The 19,840-nt window shown below is 44.4% G+C and overlaps 3 protein-coding genes across 4 annotated transcripts; 1 reads left to right on the top strand and 2 right to left on the bottom strand.

Moving 5' to 3' along the window:
• Positions 1–337: 337 nt before the first annotated feature.
• On the bottom strand, positions 338–8,955 carry CCKLR-17D3 (Cholecystokinin-like receptor at 17D3). 2 transcript variants are annotated; one of them, XM_020949961.2, is made up of 5 exons: positions 8,067–8,955; positions 1,757–1,957; positions 1,398–1,700; positions 1,138–1,324; positions 338–1,043 (listed from the first exon to the last, which is right to left on the bottom strand). In XM_020949961.2, the coding sequence occupies exons 1-5, from the start codon at positions 8,686–8,688 to the stop codon at positions 566–568; spliced, it is 1,791 nt and encodes a 596-aa protein (XP_020805620.2). In that variant the 5' UTR covers positions 8,689–8,955; the 3' UTR covers positions 338–565. The 2 variants fall into 2 exon arrangements, with proteins under 2 accessions (XP_020805620.2, XP_086692601.1); XM_086836475.1 differs by lacking the exon at positions 1,398–1,700.
• Positions 8,956–10,699: 1,744 nt separating this feature from the next.
• On the top strand, positions 10,700–16,903 carry LOC110181944 (coactosin-like protein). The gene is made up of 3 exons (XM_020949880.2): positions 10,700–11,341; positions 16,216–16,539; positions 16,605–16,903. Exons 1-3 carry the CDS (start codon positions 11,291–11,293, stop codon positions 16,719–16,721), a joined length of 492 nt encoding a protein of 163 aa, XP_020805539.1. The 5' UTR covers positions 10,700–11,290; the 3' UTR covers positions 16,722–16,903.
• A 472-nt stretch (positions 16,904–17,375) lies between these two features.
• On the bottom strand, positions 17,376–19,784 carry LOC110182030 (uncharacterized). Its single transcript, XM_086836480.1, has 4 exons — positions 19,053–19,784; positions 18,473–18,972; positions 17,690–18,419; positions 17,376–17,625 (listed from the first exon to the last, which is right to left on the bottom strand). Exons 1-4 carry the CDS (start codon positions 19,121–19,123, stop codon positions 17,544–17,546), a joined length of 1,383 nt encoding a protein of 460 aa, XP_086692606.1. The 5' UTR covers positions 19,124–19,784; the 3' UTR covers positions 17,376–17,543.
• Between the last annotated feature and the right edge of the window lie 56 nt (positions 19,785–19,840).

Below are 19,840 nucleotides of genomic sequence, written 5' to 3'. Positions count from 1 at the left end.
GGCTTTGACTCTTAATTGTCACCATCGGGCACTCGACCAGGCGACGAACCGTGCCGACTGCCACGTGTATAAATGACATGCTGAAGGACCAGCTTCCCAAAAACAGACACCGAATCCGGACTCGGAAATGGCCACCATGTCCAGGACATAAGCGGCTTGTGCCCAACTTAACTGTCGTCCTGCTCCCTCTGGGGCTGCTCCGAGAGAGTGCAATTAAAATGCTCACTTGGGCGCCATAAATGATAAATGAAATGAATGAGTGTGTGTCGCACCGATAAAGAGATATTCCCAGAGAGATACTCACCCAGAAAGATACTCCGTTCAACCACAACATGTCTTTAATGGTCAGTTTTACTTTTGTTTATTTTTGCAGCAACCTTAGGAAGTTCAATTGAAACACCAATAGACTAGCGTCCGAGTTAGTTACGATTACAATTTACGATTACGATTACGTTCATAATTACATGTAGGTAAAAAAAATACTCCCCTTAAAAAAAACATACACACATATAGCTATATATATGTTACATATTTACACCGCTTCAGCCGGTGTCTCCGCTCCAGCTTAAAGCTGCGGACTTTCAGCGGCAGCAGCGGCACTATTTGTATGCACCACCGAGTTGAGCAGCTCGTGACGGGAACGACTCCGCCAGGTGCCCATGCCGGGATTGAGACTGGGATACGCATTGGTGTTGGGATTATACCCCGCCTGGCTGGCGGACAGTGCAGCTCCGGCTCCAGTTCCTCCGAAACCGCCACCACGACGCCAAGGTAAACCCTTAAAGGTATCCACAAAGGCGCGTCGGAAGCTGGCATTCATAAAGCAATACGTAATCGGATTGCAGCAGCTGGAGGAATAGGCCAACAGCTGCAGGAAGCTAATGGCTGTGTAGTCCACATACTCATACACCACTGGCCCAATGAGCATGGTCATCGTATTGATCACATATAGAGGTGTCCAGCAGATGAAGAACTCCAGGACCAGGACGAACAGCATCTTGACCACACGCTTCTTGCTCTCCAAAGTCTTGGCTTCGTTGGATCTAAGGGGAAAGCATCATATGCGTTGTTGAAACCTAAAAAATCTGGCTCCTGGCTGCTGGCTCCTGGCTCCTGACTCCTGGGTTTATTTCTCACCTGCGTAATGCTGCATCATGGACACGTATGCTGGGTGAAGAGGTCTTGGCCAGCGTCACCGTTGTGGTTGTGGTTGTGACCACCGTGGAAGATGCCGCTCTCGTTGTCAGTGTTGTCGTTGCCATATTCGTTGTCACTGGTGCTCCAGCGGAAGCGGAAGGAGCGCCATTATTGTTGTTACTATTCTCTGTATTGATCAAAGTATTGGAAAAAAAATATGAAATTCAAATGAGAAGGAGAGAGTGAGAAGTTAAACCCACCATTATAGACAGCCAGCACCAGGATGCAGCTGTTGTTGCTGCTTGTGCCAGCACCGCCAGCATCACCGGAGACAGGACCTGTTGTTGTTGTGATGCCGCCGGAAGTGCCAGTTCCGGTGCTGACCTGCTGCAACTGAATCCGACTGCTGTCCTTGGCCATGCCCACGTACAAAGTGCGCGTGATGAGAATGTAGGCCACACAGAGGACCAGCAATGGGAGGACAAGCAGCAGGAAGTCCAGCAGGATGTTGTAGAAACGCTCGTAGCCCTGGTCGGGCCACGTTTCACGACACTTACAATAGCCTGCATTTATCGAGAGTAAAGAATAAAGGATGCAAGGGCTATGGAGTTCGACTTACCTGGCCGACTGGTGGGTATCAATTGACTGAAGACGGCTATGGGCGTCATGCAAAGGATGCCGCCCAGCCAAATGAAGCCGATGATCTTGTAGGCGTGGCTGATTGTCTGCCAGGAGCGTGAGCGCAACGGATGACAGATGGCATAGTAACGCTCACAGGATATGGCCACCAGGGTCCATGAAGACACGGCCACAGAGGCGGCTGCAAGAATGAAAACATGAAAACCTTAGACATCTTGTGCTTTGTAGTTGGCCAAGTTTTCCCCGCTCCTCTACTTAATTTGTTCCGTGTCAAATCGCATTCATTAAAGGACTCTGTCGCCCGCACTCTCTGCATTTTAATTACGCAATTTGCATATTAAAGACCAGCAAATCTTCTCCCCTCCCCCGTTGTGCCCCTTCGGCAAGGATGTGACAAACAGGACACGTTGCAATTTGTGCAAGCTTCAATTAAACAATTCCCCCGACACTCCTTCGAGCCTGTCGGGTCCTTGAGGTCGTACCATAACCTATTAGTAGGGATTCCCCTCATACAAAACATTTGTCTCCTACACACGAGGCTACACTTGAAATAAAACTTGAATGCTAAGTCAATTCAATACTTTATTCAAAGGTTTTGATTCAAGGTCTTGAAAATGTTGTACATCATTATCAAGCAAAGAGTGTTTTTTACCTGTAAAGAACTATAGTTTTATAATAATTGAAATTCAAAAGTTTGCCAAACTACAATTTCACATATTTCTCTGAGTGCAGGCCTCCAACTGGCAAATATCGATGGCTCTATGTGCAAACTGTGGCTGTGATGGTATTTGGACAATGGAAACAATGGGAACCATGTCCTGGGGCTTCATTCACACACACACAAACACACTGAGAGGGAGAGAGTCGCGTTTGTTGAATTAACCCCAGAGCCAAAAATGGAAGTTTTACTTTGTTTACTTTTGATTGACGGCACGAGGGAGGGGGTGGGGAAAGGCGTAAGCTTTAACTTAAAACAAATGCCACCTCACCTGTCCCTACAGCCGTTTTAAGGTGTTTGTTCAGTGTTTTGTGTTTGAATCGACTTTAAGGCTTTCTCTGTTGGCGCCTGCTCTAAAGCAGTTTGATTGATTCGCGTCTCGACAACTAAATCATTTCGAAATGCCAATACAATTTGTACAAGAACACAGTGCCCCTGCATGTGAGTGGTGGCCACCGAGTGCTCCCTGTGCTCCAGTCTCCCTCTTGCCCTTAATTCAATTGGCAAATGCAAAACTGACAGCAAATAAAGCGGCAGCGGCAAATGACGAACCCAAATTGAATTTGATGCCCCTGCTTCCCCCTTCGACCAAGATGTTTTCCTTTCCCTTCCATATATATCTATATATATCTCTTTTTTTTGGCAACTGATTGAATTTGATTTCTGCGTAGCTGGCCGGGCAGCACGCCTTTAACGGAGTGGGAGTGCCAGACGTGTTGAGCATATTACGCATACGACATGAAGTCCCCCCCAGGTCCTTGGGCCGCCCGCATAAATATGCGACTCTGACAGGCCGGAATTTATAAGCGTCAGTTGGGTGATAAAATTTGATTGCCGCAAATAAAAAAAGGGGGCTGAAAGTGGGCTGGAAGCTAACTAAAAGGACCACAAGCAAAAGTGTTTTGACCAGGCAAGAAGGAGGGGGAGGATGGTGTCCTGCTGCGTGTCCTGTAATCACACACATTCCTGATTTTCCTTGAGCTGTGTGCTTGTGTGTGTGTCTGTACCTGAAATTAGGAAATTCTCGCGTCTTTAAATTAGTTTTTGCGCCATTTCACATGATTGACAACTGGTTGTGCGGTCGCCTTTCCGCACTAAGTTGCTCGAGAGCTAAGTTGGTGTGACAGGATGGTGATTGCACAGCTTGACACGTTGTCCTGACAGGCAGACTTCTCAGACACTCCTCACACACCGGACCCTGATTTTCTTTTGAGTGAGGGGGGGAGATCAACCGCTCAATTTCGAGCCACTTGGCTTTGAGTGTGGCAAAAACACATACAAATATACATATATACAAATATAAATTTCACTTGCAAATTGTCCACATTGTCAGGAATTTTGGCTGAGCAAGGAGATTCTACATACACCAAAAAGGATATATGTACAGTCATGTACAGTCCATGTAATGTACATTCATTCAATTCAATATCTGGCAAAGGAATCGAGGCGAAACTCATTTAAATTCAATGATTCAGCCTCACAAAATGCATTCATTTTAATGTTGAAGGGATTTCCAGGATTCTCTGTAACTGGATAGAGGGGGTGGGAAGAAGGAGCTTGAGCCAGGACTCTCTGTAACTGAATGTGGAGTGGGGTTGAGCCTAAGACCAAGCATGCCGATGGCAAAGTTTGACGAGAGAAATGAAATCAGAGGAGTTTGGCCCAAAAATTCTATTTAAGTTGAAAGAGAAACAAAGTTGGTAAAATGCTTGGCGCTTTGCTTTTTATCGAATTAAGTACTCTAAAGTGGCTGCTAGGGCCAAAACTTTGCCACGGCTACTTAGCCAAGTGAAGGTGATTCCCCACACTTCCCCCCCACAGAATCTTAAGGCATCTCTTCAATCTTCACATGTCTGGAGCAGATTCAGCCGAGCGTCTCGGTGATATTAATATTGTTCTCCAAGTGTTTTTCCCATTCGGTATCTATCCAGCTCTGCGGGCCACTTCACGTGGGGAGCAAATGAAAGTTTCCAGAGATGGAAATGGAGAGGGAACCAGGACCAGAGCCAGAGCCAAATGTGCATTAATTAAAAAACTTCATGCTTAACAAATCCCAAAGAGAGAGACAGAGAGAGAGAGACTGAGACTGAGACAGAACCAAGAAGTAGGAGAAGAAATGAAAGTTTCTTAAACAAAAGCCGCTGAAGGGACAAAGTTGAGGCCCTAAGTTTTTTGGCATGGCCATAGCCAATGGGAGTTCCAATGGGCCAAAGTGGATATGAATGAAAGAAGGAGTATATACAGATGGATATAAAGATGGAGCAGAAGCTGCCTGCACAGGCTGAGGCTCAGGCAAAGTCCTTCTATATCCTCAGCCAACATCGTTTTTTTGTTTTTTGTATATATAAAATACAAAATAATCGCAAGAACGTTAAGCCAAAGTCCTGGAGCCAAGTTTTGAAAAGTGAAAAACAAAAAATTAGCCGGAGAAAGTGTTCGCTGATGGCTAAAAACTCATCAGGCAAATTGTGCAGGCTACCCAAGGACTTTGCCATGCACTTTAAGCCAGAACAAACAAGGCCATAGCATAGCTGCTGCTGCTCCAGCAAATCCCCCAGAGCCACGCCTCATCCTTGACTTTGGTATGTGTTTGTTTAACCCAAAAAAATATAAATAAATAAGAAAAACAGAAACCACATACAGGTGCCTTGTTCTACGCTAGTCCGCTGCCTGCGACATAACGGTATTTGGTAGTGAAACGGAAACGGAAACGCTTGTAAGCGACACTTTTTGCATTTCAACCCAAATGTGTGGACATAACACCGCCCCCCCCCCCCCCTGGAAAAATAACAAGAAGAAAAACTGCCAGGGAACACATGTTCCAGCGCTTAAGCGGCCCCAAAAACGGATCCCCAGAAATTGGTTTTTGGCGCTTAGCATTAAGTGTGACTCCGAGGAGGGTGTGTGTGTGCATGTGTGTGCGTGTGTGTATGAACGTGAGCAGGCAATGACCTTTTTTTGGCGGATCAGTTATCCACCACATATGCCAGGAGTATTAAAACGACAAAAGGGGTCCTGGCCCAAACTTCAACCAACGTTTAAGTGCAAGTATTTCGAGGCTTTTATTGCCGTCGACAACTGTTACACGTGGCAGTAAGGACACCTTTGCTGCCAGTTGATGAAGCATTCCAGGGGGGGTTTTTAGGCTTTGTTCTAAACTTATAATATTAGATTGCACTTTGACAAGATTTTTAATGCTAAAAATACTATAAAAATAATTGGAAAACATCAAATATAAATAATATTAAACGGTTTTTTTATTAAGTTTATAACTGATTTTAGTGCCCTAATCAAAGTCTTGATAATTATCAATTTTAATAAATAATTAAATACTGTTTTTCCGTTTTTACTTGCCTCATAAAGTCGTGCAGATAAAAAGTTTAACATAAAAGTTAATACTAATTGCTTTATGTGATTTTTTGTTCTTGTTTAAAGTTTACTTAAGTCTTTTTCATTAAATTGATACCCGATTTCAGTTCCCTTAGTAATGTCTTGATTATAATCATGAGTATTATCCCCATAAATAAATAATTAAATGCTGTTTTTCCCGTTCCAATAAAAAGCTAAATATAAAAGGTGAATACAAATTGCGTTTATGTGGTTTATTTTTCTGGTTAAAAGCCTAAGCCAAACTGGTTGAATAGATATATATGTGTGTGTGTGTTTTCTTTCTTTATTTATCCTGTTCAAGGACATTGTAAGGATGTTTTTTTCCTAAGAACCAGCGCCTTGGCATTATAACCACACACGCTTTTAAGAAAAGTCCGTAGAGGTACCGCCTACGCTTCGCTTTTAACCTTTTTTTTTATATTTCATTTCCCGTATTTACCCAATGTCAGCCCCATTTGGGGCATTAGGGGGCGGTAGGTGGGAGATGGAGCGACCAGGTGGTGTCCTGCTAGATGTTATTGCAGACCTCGCCGCGACCCTTGTCATGTTTGCTGCATGTTGCATGCTGTTCCCAGGTGTTTGTGCCGCGAGCGCGCCATGTCGGTCTATATCTTTGTCCCCATTTTTATGGCCTCCTTCAAGCCCACCCAGTTTCCCCTAACCACCCCCTAACCACCTTCCTTAACCATTTCCCTTCCCAATCCCATCTCTGGCCATTGAAATGGTTATTTAATTCTCAGATTGTGGCAAGACCTCGTCTGTGTGTGTCTGTGGCTCCCAAAAGTGCGCTACACTTTTCTAGCCAGCTATAAATTGCGCATCCATGTATGCTACGCACTTCCGTTTCGTTTTCCATTACATTTCCCTCCATTTTTTTTTTTACGAGATCATCCTTCCTCCAGGATTTCACAGCCATAAAATCTGCGCAACTGTTACTAAATGCCAAAGCGAAAACGATGACAAATTGAAACCAACAGCGACAGGGGACAACTGACCATTCTCTATACCATTTCCATTTCCATTCCTCACCAGACTTAAGCCTTAGCTTGGAACTTTACGCATTACGTTAGGCATTGGACCCACAAGTCCTTGTTTACAGCAGTTACATTCCCAGTTTAGTTCGTAAGTAACACTTTTGGGAGTGGGAGAAGGCCGCTGCTAATGCGGCTCCATCATAAACATGAACAACAATGAGTGGAGCACACGGTCGCCAGCGGCGACCAAATCCCAGTTAATTGTCTCGAGCACCTAAATTACATTTTCCGCCGTCGCCGCCTGTCTTTCGTCGCAGAGACGGAGAGGCTGCAAATGTCTTTTTAATAGAGCTCTTGCTCCATGGCCTTGGTATAGATCCTGCTCTTGGTCCAGCTCCATCTCCTTTGTCTCTCTTTTTCTGGACTCTGCTGACAAGTGTTTGATTTGAAGTTATGTTATGGGCCCTTTGGTCGTTTTGGATACAAAGTATGCGCAGCCAGACGACAATGACTGCCAATAACAAATCCTAATATTATGATTGGAATTTTTCATGGACTACCACCAGGAGACTCGGGGTTTTGATGCCTTGTGCGTGCTTTTTGGGCTTACCAGGAAGTCGCGGGGTCGCCAGCTAGAAAATACAATCTAAGCGTTGAAAGGGGTAAGGAAACCAGGACAATGTGTTCCATTTTATGGCTACGCCCACACAGAGCCTACCCCCACAGAACCCATACTTGTTGTTATGCTGAGGTCCTGGCCTCCAGGACACAGAGTCAATAAAACGATCCACATGCGGCGATAATCGTAAAAAATTATTTTAATGCTTCTGGCACGAACAGAGACAGAGACTACGCTCATATGGCTACCTCCTGCTCCTTCCGCTCCTGCGGCTGCTTATGTTTTTGTAATTTCTACTAATTGACAACCGACAACCGAGCCGACTTTTGACGTCAGCCCAACAATTGGGCCAGCTAAGCAAATATGGAGGTGAGTGGCGGAGCTCCATGAGGGACAGCTCGTTACGCAAGGCAGGCACACAAAAGCATTTAACCAGATAAAGGTCACCACACTAGAAGCTGCCTCTGGGGATAGGCTAACTGGCTGCTACCCAGAACTAATAATGCATTTCTCAGAATCAAATCACACAAGAAAAGGATGCCAAGGGAATTACAGAAATGCAACAGGAGGAACTTGGGCACACACTCACCTTGCGAGAACTGGAAGAGCTTGCAGAGGAATTCACCAAAGATAAAATTGCGCAACAGTGTGCCCACCAATGTCACCGGCATGCAGAGCACACCTAGCAGCATGTCCGAAATGGCCAGATTGAGCAGGAATACATTGGTGATCGTGCGCATCCTTCGATTCTGGACCAGTGTTGAGATGACCAGCAGGTTGCCCAGCACCGCAAAGAGCAGGATTACACTGTAGCTGGGTATCAGCCAGACGGGCATGCCTGTGCCACCGGTGCCACTGCTGCTGCTACTACTGCTAGATGCAGGACTGGGACTAACATCCCCGAAACCATAATCCGTGCTGGTGGCAAAGGCAGCGGTTGTCACCTCCGTGACCAAGTCGTTCTCCAACCTTTGAGTGGCAAAGTAATCGGCATCCGTCTCATCAAAAGTCGTGCTGTTGCTGGCGGAGAGGGAAGAGATGGAGGAGCCGGTTGTGTCGTTGTAGGGGCCAATGGTCAGGGAGACAATGTGTCCCGCTGCACTTGGCACATTGGCGTAGTAGTCGAGCAGTGCCCGGTAGACGGCCGACGTCATGGAGGTCTGGTCGGCATCGCCTTCGCCCTCGCCATCGCCTTCCCCGTAGCCGAACATTCCTAGCACTGGCCACAGCGGCGGGTCATGTCCACCAGCAGCTGCAGCAGGGTCACCAACAAACAAACAATTAAAAAAATAACTAAACTAAAGTCACACTGCAACTGCAGTTTAGGTGAGGACGCTTGCGCGCAGGATTTGGAGGAACTCGAGCACACGGAATACGAACTACGGAACTCGGGAACTTGACGCGGACCAGGTCGAGGCTCCCGTATAGCCTGCTTCCGTTGCGTCTAACGCGTCGAGGGCAACTGGCGATGGGCAACTGGCAGCCGGAGATGCCTCTGTTCGGCAGCAACATGTTGCGTGGGTGTTGTGGCAACTGGCGCAGACTCACCACGGCAACTTGTGGCGCGCAACATGTTGCGAGCAACATGGATGCCGGCTGTGGACACAGATTGGCTTAGCCCCGTTGTAAGTGCATCGCCCAGACAGTAATCAAATCACTGGCATTCCGCCAGAGACACCCGGAAAATCTGAGAATGACACACACACATACACACACAGCTCCCAGAGATAGCACTGCTTTCGCTTGTTGTGGAGATGTTTGCAGCTAATTACATCAGTTGCTTTTCCGACTTCTGGTGGGAACAAGAAAGTAGAGTTGGAAAAACAATGATGCTAAGCGATTTTTAGTGGATTTATTAATTGATTATTAAATTAATTAATATAAAAAAAAGGAAACAAACTTCTAGAAGCCCAGGTTAATATACATCTGCAGTTTTCAATTGAAATATAGGATCGAATCGAAAATCAATCATAGCTAAGCTTTAAATATTTGCATTTTTGTATTAACATTTATCGATATTTTTATATGGCAAATTGTTCAATTAATTAAAGCTTAAAACACTCATAACTCAGCCAAAAAATCATTAATTTTAATTCGGTAAGCTTTTCCATGTTAGTTTTTATTAGGCCAATAATTCTGCATACTCAATTTAATATTTAAAAAATTTTAAATTTTTTGTAACATTTTTGTCAATTTTAACGATGAAACCCCTTAAAAAATTTTGAAAAAATTTCAAAATTTTTTTTTCTGCCTGAGATAGCTAGATTGATTCGCCTGGTAATGCTGATCAAGAATATATATGAATTATAGGGTCGGAAATGACTCCTTCAATGCGTTTCACACTTCTGACAAAAATTATAATACCATTTAAGTTCATATTTATTAAAAATTTTATATGAAATTTTTTTTACAACAATCAAAGCTTAAAAATCTCATTACTCAGCCAAAAAATCATTAATTTTAATTCGGTAAGCTTTTCCATGTTAGTTTTTATTAGGCCAATAATTCTGCATACTCAATTTAATATTTACAAAATTTTAAATTTTTTATAAAATTTTTGTCAATTTTAACGATGAAACCCCTTAAAAAATTTTGAAAAAATTTCAAAATTTTTTTTTCTGCCTGAGATAGCTAGATTGATTCGCCTGATAATGCTGATCAAGAATATATATGAATTATAGGGTCGGAAATGACTCCTTCACTGATTTACAAGCTTCTGAGTAAAATTATAATACCCTAAAAGGGTATAGAAACTTGTTTTTGGTTATAAGTTTGCCACCATAGTTTTATATTTTAAAAACATTTTAAAAGAAATAATAATAATAATTTTTTAAAGAATCATAAAATATAGGCTTTCATTTCTTGTTTAATGCATACATGCAATTTATTTATTAGTTTTGTGTACCTTGAGGTACCTCTAGGTACATATATTCTGTAGCATACTTTTAGGTAACAAAATCATATTTCGCTTGCAACATTTTAAGCAATAATTACTATTAATAATTATTGTTTTTTTTTTTACATTTATAACATTCTTGAATTTATCTAATTCTCATTTATATATTATTATATAAAATGTATTTCTTAAATTCAACGTTATACATTGAAAGCTTCAAAAAGTAAACATTTTAGGTTTCAAACAGTGAAGCATGAAAAAAAATTTCCTTTTAAAAAAAATGTGGAACAATATTTCATTATAAATAAAGGAAATGCAATGAAAATGAAAACGAAACTGAATATAAAGCCAAGTGCGGAGACGCGTCGCTCTTGATCTCTCTATTTCGCTCTCTCTCTTTTGCTCTCTCCCTCTCTCTCTATCCCCCGTGCTGCTATCTCTGTCTGTCCCATTGCATGTATTTGTGGCCTCTGCCGCAACACTTTTGCCTCTCGCTCGCACGCAACGCGACTGCGCTGCCGACTTTGGCGGTCTCCACTTCGTTGGAGTTGCAACCGCCGGCAGCTCCACATTCGTGAACCAAAGCTCGTGCTGTTCGGTCGGAGTTTCCCGCTGCTGTTCTGTCGCCGCTCTTTTGCTGAGATCTGAGTTCTGGACTCTACCTCCTGCTCCTCCCCCGGTGTGTGCTTGTTGTTTTTTTTGCCGTACTACACTTTTTTTTCTATCACCCCTCGCCACTTACTTGGCACTTTTGTTTGCCCCCTCTTCACCACCCGGCTTCGTCTCTGATCCGTGTCGCGTCGCGCCGTTTCGGGATTCATTGAACCTCGTTCTCCCTTACTCGCGATCCCGCATCCCAGCATCCTAAGCATCAGCAGCAGCAGCCCCCCCAGCGTCCCATCTTCACCGCAACCAGCATGTCGGACGGCATTGAGGTCGAGCAAATCGTGGAGAGCAAGCCGCGCAGGGTGAGTGTCCATCTCCTTCTTATTCTCCTGCAGCCTGCATCCCCGCCAACGTATTAGTTTATGCGCCAAAGTTCACGAACTTTTAAAAACATGAAGTATTGTATTCATATATTGTTGACCTTGCTGAAGAGTTCAAAATACGCAATTTGTTCTTATAATTCGTATTAATATTGCAATTTCCTTAAAGACCAAATAGGGACTTGATTACTTAGTGCAAATATTATGTTAGTAATAACAGACAAGATTAGCAAATGTCTGCTCACTTCATAAATTTAACCTTGCATAAACGCAGTATGTATACACACATAGAATGGAATAAAGTGCGCCAAGGGGACAGCCGAAAATTAAGAATTAAAAAAGATTCAAAGAGAGCTGGAGAGCAACAGAGAACGAGAGAGAGAGAGAGGCTGGAATATTGGAGCTGAGTGGAGTTCTGGAATTGCTCCTCTCCTTTGCTGCTCTCCTTTGTTGCATGCGTGTGTGTGTTTGTGTGTCTGCCTCTGTGTGTATCTGCATCTGTGGGCAATGCGTGAGTGTCGTCTGGGACGAAACCGAAACCCAAACCAGAACCGGCCCTGGACGAAGGACAGGCAACGATGCTCGAGAGAGGTGGAATGGGGAGCGGCTCAGACTGCGTGCGGGGGCGGATGCGAATCGAACTGAGTATCAAGTTCAAGTGCGTCGTCGTCGCCGTCGCCACCGACGCCGCCGCCGCCGCACTTGTTCGTTCTCGCCACCGATCCGCTTGTGATCCGAACATGCATTGCGGTTTTCTGTCGCCCTGGCAACCCCATATTCCTTTCCAGATAACGCCACATTTTGAGCTGTCAAAATCCCAACGCTGGAAATGGAAAGCAAAAGAGTGGAGGAGGCGGAAGCGTAGTGCTTTATCTCTGGGGAGGGTTCAGCTGATCCCCCCCTGGTTCATGTGACTGCACCGGAGTTTAGTGCCGCGGGGAGACCATAAACCTAATCTCTGACGGTTACTGCGTCCAATCGCATGGAAACCAGAAACAGACGAGGAGGGGCTTTACCTATAGATAGGTTTGGTCAATAAATAAACCAAAGTCAACTTGGTCAGAAGAGAATTGTGAGCATTTGTGAGTGATCCTCTTCCTTGTCCTGCTCCCCGACAAAGCGCTTCCTCACGCGCCACTTTTGGCCATTCACTCCCAAAATCATCATCGTCGTCATCGTCACCTTCATGGCAGCATGAATCATTCGCACACAGGCCCCATCCATGTGTCTCTACCCCATTTGCATTCGCCTGCTCCTCTCCATCTCCATCTGCATCTGGCGTCTGGGTCTCGGTCTGGGGCGTGAGCATGAGTAAGTTGGACACAGTTTGCTCCTTTGTTTCCTACCCCTTTGGCAGGCGGAGGAGCATCGAGGCAGGGAGCGGCAGCAAACACAAAAAAAGAACAGGCAGCAGAAGCAGGCAGGCAGGCAGGCCAGGCCAGGCATTGACATCTACCCAAGTCCAAGCGAAACCGAAACCGAATCCGAATCCGAATCCTACAGAGGCATTGAACTCTAGGTTATTAATTTTTGGTTTTCCAACTATAATTTTGCGTGGACATTTGTGAATCAGGCGGAGTAGAAGTCGAACCAGGAGCCAGGCACAAATTCCGAATGACTCAGAGATTATGTGCCTTTCTCTTGGATTCCTTATCTCAATAATATACACATTAGTCAACATGAAACCATTCCAGTAAATCGAACAGTGTTGAGATATATACCTTATTATGTGTGGTATGCCGTAATTCCCGGAATTTCTATGAAGAAGGAGTTACATTTCAGCTGCACCTGACTCTGCTCGCTACAAAAATATGTGTACACATATTTATTATCATTTTTATTTTGTTTTTCTTATTTGTTTTTTTATTATTCATTTCATTTATTATTCGACTACGACTACGGTTTCGTTTTCGTTTTCGTTTTCGTTGGCAGGTTTATTTGCAGTATGCTTGGCTACGCTTTAACGCTGAGAGGGGCTGATATTGATGGATACGAAAATATCCACATATTAATGCAGTGTGCTATATGGATGCACACACAAGTGCATATATGGCTCATTACGTACATGTCTATTGGACATGGTCGCATGCCATTTCCAGCCACGGGAGAGCTCTACTCGGAATGCACGATCAAATTAGATCCGACACCAGTCAGGGTTCCGAATGAATAATCCCCCTAGTCAGGAGGAGAGACCTCCGCTCGATATACATACAGATTTCCGGTGCTGTAACTGCTCCAAGGAAATCCAGCTCATAAGCAATGCGAACGATTCTCGCCAGATTCCAGCTCAGAGCGGAGCAGAGTCATGACGATAACCAATAATCAATTATGGAAGTGCCACTGTTTATCGCTCCCTATATGGTCTCGGTTGAAAAATGCTACACAGCAAAGAAATAATATATGATATGCACTTTAATTGGACATTATATTGTCCAATTTTGATATGGAAAGGCGGAGACTATCAGATGTATAATTACTCCATATATTATCAAGATTCATAATATACAGTCTTGTCTAAGTTCAATATAGAAACGATGATATCTGAGTAGATAGTATTGAGTATAGGTCTTGTAGAGTAGTTAGAGGTTACGGTTCAGAGAAAGCTTTGCCTGTCTCCCCCAACTCACTTTAATCCCTATTTAATACCCTCGTTTTCTCTTCGTGTAATGACACTCAGAGTGTGTGACACACACTCTCGCTTTCCCAAGCATGCAACTTATGGCCGCAGGAGCCTCTCCATCAGTGACCCACCTCCAGGCGCGATCTAATGGCGTGGCTGTGACTAAGCAGCACCCAAGCCTTAAGCGGAGTTTTATGATGTGTAAAATTGGAACAGCCCAGACCGAGATTGCCAGATACTGCTTGAATTGCTCGATTTACTTGGCACTAATTGCCCCAGCCAGTAACAGAAACAGACACAGGCGCAAACCCAGACCCAATCCCAGACCCAGTCCCAATCCCAGACCTTTCTGCCCATCCAACAACAGCAGTGGAGACAAACAAGCAATCAGTGCCATCGGGCGGGTCCAAGAACTTTCCGTAATAAATCAATTTCGAGTCGGCTCTTCCCTTATCATAAAAACATAGATATTACGTCAACCCCACACCAAGGTGGACCCTGTAGGAGCAGCACCTATATCTTGTGGCCAGATCTAGCCTAGCCAGGCCCAAAGACTTTCGGGGGAAAGGCGCAGTCGCATCCGAACTGACGTGATCTAATTTGTTGTGTTGTCGCCGGTTGGCAGATATGGCCTGAGGTTTGCTATATGTATGGTGTCTTATCGGGCTTATCGGGCTGTAGAGTTGCTAATTTTAGCCAGAACCACTTGCACACGTACTTTTGTATATATGTATGACAGAGGAGAGCAGTGCCCCTCATTAGTCATCGATTCCAGTGAATTGGTCAGGTGGATGCAACGGTTTCTGCTCTTGATCGGTTCATCATTTAGCTTTCAGGCCATCCGCTGTTTAGGTTTCTATTTTTTTCCTCACAATTTCTGTCCACATTTCGCATTTGTTGACTAATTAATTCAGAAAAAAAGATAGCAAAACGGGAGCTTCCAAGCTGTTCTACGGCAGCGACCTGGCCAAGTTCTCAGAGTGCGTTGTGAAAGTCGTCGCCCAATTCATTTCTGGGGCTTAATTGTTTGGCTTTTGATATTTTCGTCGTCGCTGGAGTCTTCGTTTGTGGCCAGGGCGCCCTCTTCTACTCTTCTAAATCGCTTTGCGCTTTTCTAATTGATTTTTCTCACAAGACGATGCCCGTACAACGGTCATTGAACGCATTATGGAGCGGAGCTACCAGCTTCAGCTCCCGCTTGATCTTGTATCTGTATCTGTATCTGTATATGTATATATATCTGTATCTGTAGCTGAATCTGTTTCTGTATCTGTATCTGTATCCGCATCTATTTTTACTCCATCCTCTGAACTCCCAAGCTTGCGTAGGCAGCTCTCTTTGTTTGTGGTCCCCCAAAAATTCAACGACAAGTCACTTATCAAATCTGTGACCTGCTTTCTGCCCGCTGTTGATTGAAAATTGTCACGCGTAAATTGCTTTCAATGAAGCGATCCGCTTAAGACAATAAGAGAGTAACCAGAGCTGGAGCAAGAGCAAGACCCAAGAGCTGGAGCTGCAGCTGCAGTCTAAAAGAAGGAGGCCCTTACCCCAAAGAGGCACTTAAGCCGGAGTGAATTAAGGGCATCGATCCCCAAGCTGATTTCCTAAAAGTATATAGAACTGATAATGGAATAAGATTAAAAAGTATACTAATAACTGTATAAAGTAATTAGTTTGTTCATGGTATTACTTAAGGTCTACAATATATACCATATAAACCATTCATGTGGAATACTCATAACTTTCATGTGCAATTAAAGGCCATATGTAATACGTTATATTAGCTAAGGCAATAGCCACTCTTCGCCAAACACTAAATGCCGAGCAAATTGGCTTTCCGTGAATCCCACCGACTGATCCCAGGTAATCCAAGTGAGAAGCAATGCAATGTAGCGTGCCTTGGACACGGAAACATAGCCAATTGAGTGAAATAAAACTAAAAATCGAAGCCAATAATGAAAACGAAAAGGAAAAAAACGAAAGTCTCCTCCTCCAGATAGTGGGGGCTGACTCATGGCGCCGTCAAGAGCACACTTGGCCAGTAGCCTGAGTGCGCAGGCGCGCCTCGTATACCTACGCTTCCTCAGCTCCCAGTGCCATGCGTGGTCATTGCCACAATAGCTCGGATTGGCGGGGGCGATGGCAATGGCGATTCGGGCTTGACTTCTCTTCAGACTCGAATATATACTCTGACTGTTGTGATTAATCTCTCTGGTCACTCAATCTCTCTCTCTAGATGCCGCTGGCCACTTCGCTGGACAAGGACTCAATACGCGAGGCCTACGAGGACGTACGCTCCGATCTCACAGACACTGAGTGGGCGGTATTCAAGTTCGATGGACCCCAGATTGTTGTCCATGATCGTGGCCAGTGCTTTGAGCAGTTCCGCCAGCTATTTGGCGATGCGGAACGCGCTTTCGGCTATATCCGCATACAGATGGGCGATGAGATGTCCAAGCGCAAGAAGTTCATCTTTCTGACGTGGATTGGTCAGGAGGTGGGCGTTATCCAGCGGGCCAAGATGTCCACGGACAAGGCCCTCATCAAGGATGTGCTTAATGTGAGTTCGAGTCCCGTCATCATCTCTGGTCATGTAATTAAATAATTCTCAAATTTATCTTCCAGAACTTTGCTGTGGAACTACAGGCGGGCGTCGAGGCGGAGCTGGACATTGAACTCTTCCGGGAGGCGTTGAATCGTGCCGGTGGTGCCAACTACGGCACGGGAATCCGGGATAACTAACTTGCTAATGTCCCTCCTAATGGCCTCCAGTTACTTTATATAATATACATATATTATTTTTTTTTTTGCATCTCTCAACCGCTTACCAAACCAGCTCCTTTCTAATTAATTATTATGAATTAATTTTATGAAATTTAAAAAGTGTACATTTATGTAAAATTATACAAGCAATTGTAACATCACTGGGTCGAAGCTAATTTACTTTAGACCAAGAAGACCAGAAAGCTGCGAGAAGAAAACTCGTATGGCTTTAGTCATCTTGTTTTTATAGGGTTTTTGCCTTAAAAATTGCTAAGGTATACCCGAATTACCACACTCTCTTCTAAGAAATCATCTTTGTTAACCCATTGAAATGATATTTTATGAAGTCATGTGTTTATGGATCCATGTCCTCCAAGAATGGTGATAAAAGTGATCCTACCTTCCCTTTTAGATCATAATCATCTTGGTTTTGCTTGGTTTCCCAAACTGTATTTGATGTTTTGAAGACATCAAACTTTTCTTCTATAAAAAAGAACTTAAAACTTTGAGAATAGCAAAAATCTCGATAGTTACGTTACGTTACGTATAATATATATCGTAAATGTAATTTATAAATCGAATTAGACCTCTCGTTCTAAAATCCTTGTGATGCCAAATGAAAACACGCAACGATTTCATCTTTTCTAATTTACTGAACCAACGCCGGCTAGATTGTGATTCGACAGCGCAAAGGGTGTGAGTCTTAGAGCTAAGGAGATGATGCGCTGAGTTGGAAAGTACAGATGCTGCAACGCTGTCTGATGGAGCAGGAAAATTGCCTAATCGTGCTTCAATAGCTGCCTAGCGGTCGCGGAAAAGCACCGAGTGTAGGGCATCGATATCCACCTCCACGCCAGACGAATTTGTGGTCACAGTGCGAGAGCTGCCGAAAATGAAAACAAATGTCAAATAATAACATGTTCAAAGCAACATAATTAAGAGCTCACCTGGCCATGCGTGCCGCGCGATGGGATGAGTGCGGATTGACCAGGACACAATGCATGGGCTGGTCATCGAACTCGCGGTGGTGATAAGCTTCAACGGCCATCTCGGCGTGCTCCAATGTCTTGTAAATAACTTCGGCAGTGCCTGGACGCACCACGCGGGCATCATACATGGGTCCAATGTCGTTGAAGAGCTCACGAATATCCGATGTGGTCACTTTGGCATGCAGATTGCTTACCAGCAGACGGTAACCGGCCTTGCTGTTTGCCGCGCTCAGCGGCGTTGGTGGTGACACACGGCGCATTGACATCGTTTGAGAGGAAATACCACGCACACCCCCAACGCCACCACTGTCACCGTAACCGGCCTGCTTCTTGTTCTCGTTGGCATAGATGCCATGGGATACGCGACGGTCCGGCTCAGCGCCGAAGAGACGAGCACGCATCGAGTCAGACAGATTTGTGGTTGACAACATGTTGCGCTGACGGCGCTCGAAGAGCTTCTCGCCCGTGTCTGTGCGTCCAACGATCAGCGGTGCCGGCAGCGATGGACGCTCGATTCGATTGCGAGCCACCTCGTAAACGGCAAACGGATCACTGGCAATATTGTTCTTCAACGGAGCCGTGGACATCTCCACGTCGTCATCGTGGTCCATGTCAAAGCCGCCAAAGGTGTAGCGCGGCGGCGGCTGATTTGTATAGTTGCCGAGATGCAATGTGCGGGATATCTCCTCTGAAAGATCAACGCGTGAAATGGTATATCTAACAATTCTGCCACACGCTTACCATCTTCGAGATCCTGCATGTTATCGTGATCAACATAGCCATGCGGAGCAAATGGTTTGGCCGAATGGTTCAGTCTAGATGAGAAGGGCCGATTGTGACCACCTAACCCGACGGCCTCGTCGTCCTGGTCCCAGTCCCCTAAACGATCCGACATCATGACCGTGCGCTGCCTGAACTGGACCATTCTCGAACGACCATCACTGGTCAGACGTGTCATACGGGCCGACAGGGGCTCCACATCTTTGACCTCTCCAGCCAGATGCGGCGGCGACGAGCGAATCTTTTTGCGGTCCTGCAGCAGCTGTCGAGCGTCGATGCCAGAGTCACGAAAGTTCCGATTGAGAATGTCGCGTGCATCTCCTATTTTGGCGCGTGTCTTCTGGATAATCTTGTTGCGGGCGTCAAAGGAGCGCAGTGCCGGCGTTACAGACTTATCCGACTGGCCAGCCTTAAAGGGCGGCTTGTTGAGCAGCTTGCGGGGCTTCGTATAGCTCGGATTGCTGCAATGTAAAACGGTCGTCAATGGTTGTGCATTCCGAAGTGCAACGCCATTTTTCCGCCCGGAATGCTCCATACTTACAACTGCTTGTCGGCGGTACGGCCGCCATACCCGCGCTTTCGCTCTATGATCTCGTCCAGGCTGAGGTCCATGGTAATCGTTGGCGTAATGCGTACTGTAACGCAGACTATTACTCAGAATATATATCTTTATATATTCCTAGAATTTTAAGTTTCTGCAGAAAAACCAAATATTCGGCTGCAGTGTTAAATAGAGCTGGACGTAACGGCGATGTAACATCGATAGGCACATTTCTGCCATCTCGAAGTTATCGATGTTCAAGTTTTCAAACGGTATTGGACAGACACTAGGGATGGCACTTTCGTCTCCGATGTTTTAAATAATTTTTCTTGGTTATTAAATTATTAATTTTTTTCTTCTTATTATTGTTTTTCTCGATTTTCAAGCTACTCATTTTTTATATTAATATAAAACGAAAAATAAAAATATTAAGAAACATTTAGTTTGCTTCGCTAATGATGTTTTTTACTACCCCATTTAATATTTCTAAAAATTTTGAAACAAAAATATTAAATGAAAAAAGTCATATTTTCATTTAAAAAATGTTTAAGTCGATAGATTCTATGTCTTCACATTTTTTGTTTTTAAATTCATTTATAACTAATTTGTATGTTGACTTAAAACTTATTTTGTAAAAATGAAACATAAATATAAAGCGAATTATTGAAACTATCTGCGATATATTTCCCCGCATTGGGAACGACGCATAGGAGTCATCTGCTAAATTTGCAACTAGAATTGAGTCGAAAGATATGAATATATATTTTTTGTTCTACTATATTATCATT

Source organism: Drosophila serrata, unplaced genomic scaffold (genome assembly GCF_035046125.1).
Source record: "Drosophila serrata isolate PLE 108 unplaced genomic scaffold, ASM3504612v1 contig_276, whole genome shotgun sequence".
Classification (NCBI taxonomy): domain Eukaryota; kingdom Metazoa; phylum Arthropoda; class Insecta; order Diptera; family Drosophilidae; genus Drosophila; species Drosophila serrata.
The sequence above is the reverse complement of the archived record's forward strand: the minus strand, read 5'-3'. Positions and strand labels throughout refer to the sequence as shown.

What these genes read in the sequence shown, in the direction of transcription:
- CCKLR-17D3 (XM_020949961.2), bottom strand. Translation starts at nt 8,688, where the DNA reads ATGTTCGGCTACGGGGAAGGCGATGGCGAGGGCGAAGGCGATGCCGAC. An exon ending in GATACCCACCAGTCGGCCAG is followed by an intron (nt 1,701 to 1,756) that starts GTAAGTCGAACT and finishes CGATAAATGCAG; the next exon opens with GCTATTGTAAGTGTCGTGAA. An exon ending in CATGATGCAGCATTACGCAG is followed by an intron (nt 1,044 to 1,137) that starts GTGAGAAATAAA and finishes CTTTCCCCTTAG; the next exon opens with ATCCAACGAAGCCAAGACTT.
- LOC110181944 (XM_020949880.2), top strand. Translation starts at nt 11,291, where the DNA reads ATGTCGGACGGCATTGAGGTCGAGCAAATCGTGGAGAGCAAGCCGCGC. An exon ending in TGGAGAGCAAGCCGCGCAGG is followed by an intron (nt 11,342 to 16,215) that starts GTGAGTGTCCAT and finishes CTCTCTCTCTAG; the next exon opens with ATGCCGCTGGCCACTTCGCT. An exon ending in TCATCAAGGATGTGCTTAAT is followed by an intron (nt 16,540 to 16,604) that starts GTGAGTTCGAGT and finishes TTTATCTTCCAG; the next exon opens with AACTTTGCTGTGGAACTACA.
- LOC110182030 (XM_086836480.1), bottom strand. Translation starts at nt 19,123, where the DNA reads ATGGACCTCAGCCTGGACGAGATCATAGAGCGAAAGCGCGGGTATGGC. An exon ending in CATGCAGGATCTCGAAGATG is followed by an intron (nt 18,420 to 18,472) that starts GTAAGCGTGTGG and finishes TTGATCTTTCAG; the next exon opens with AGGAGATATCCCGCACATTG. An exon ending in CGCGCGGCACGCATGGCCAG is followed by an intron (nt 17,626 to 17,689) that starts GTGAGCTCTTAA and finishes CATTTTCGGCAG; the next exon opens with CTCTCGCACTGTGACCACAA.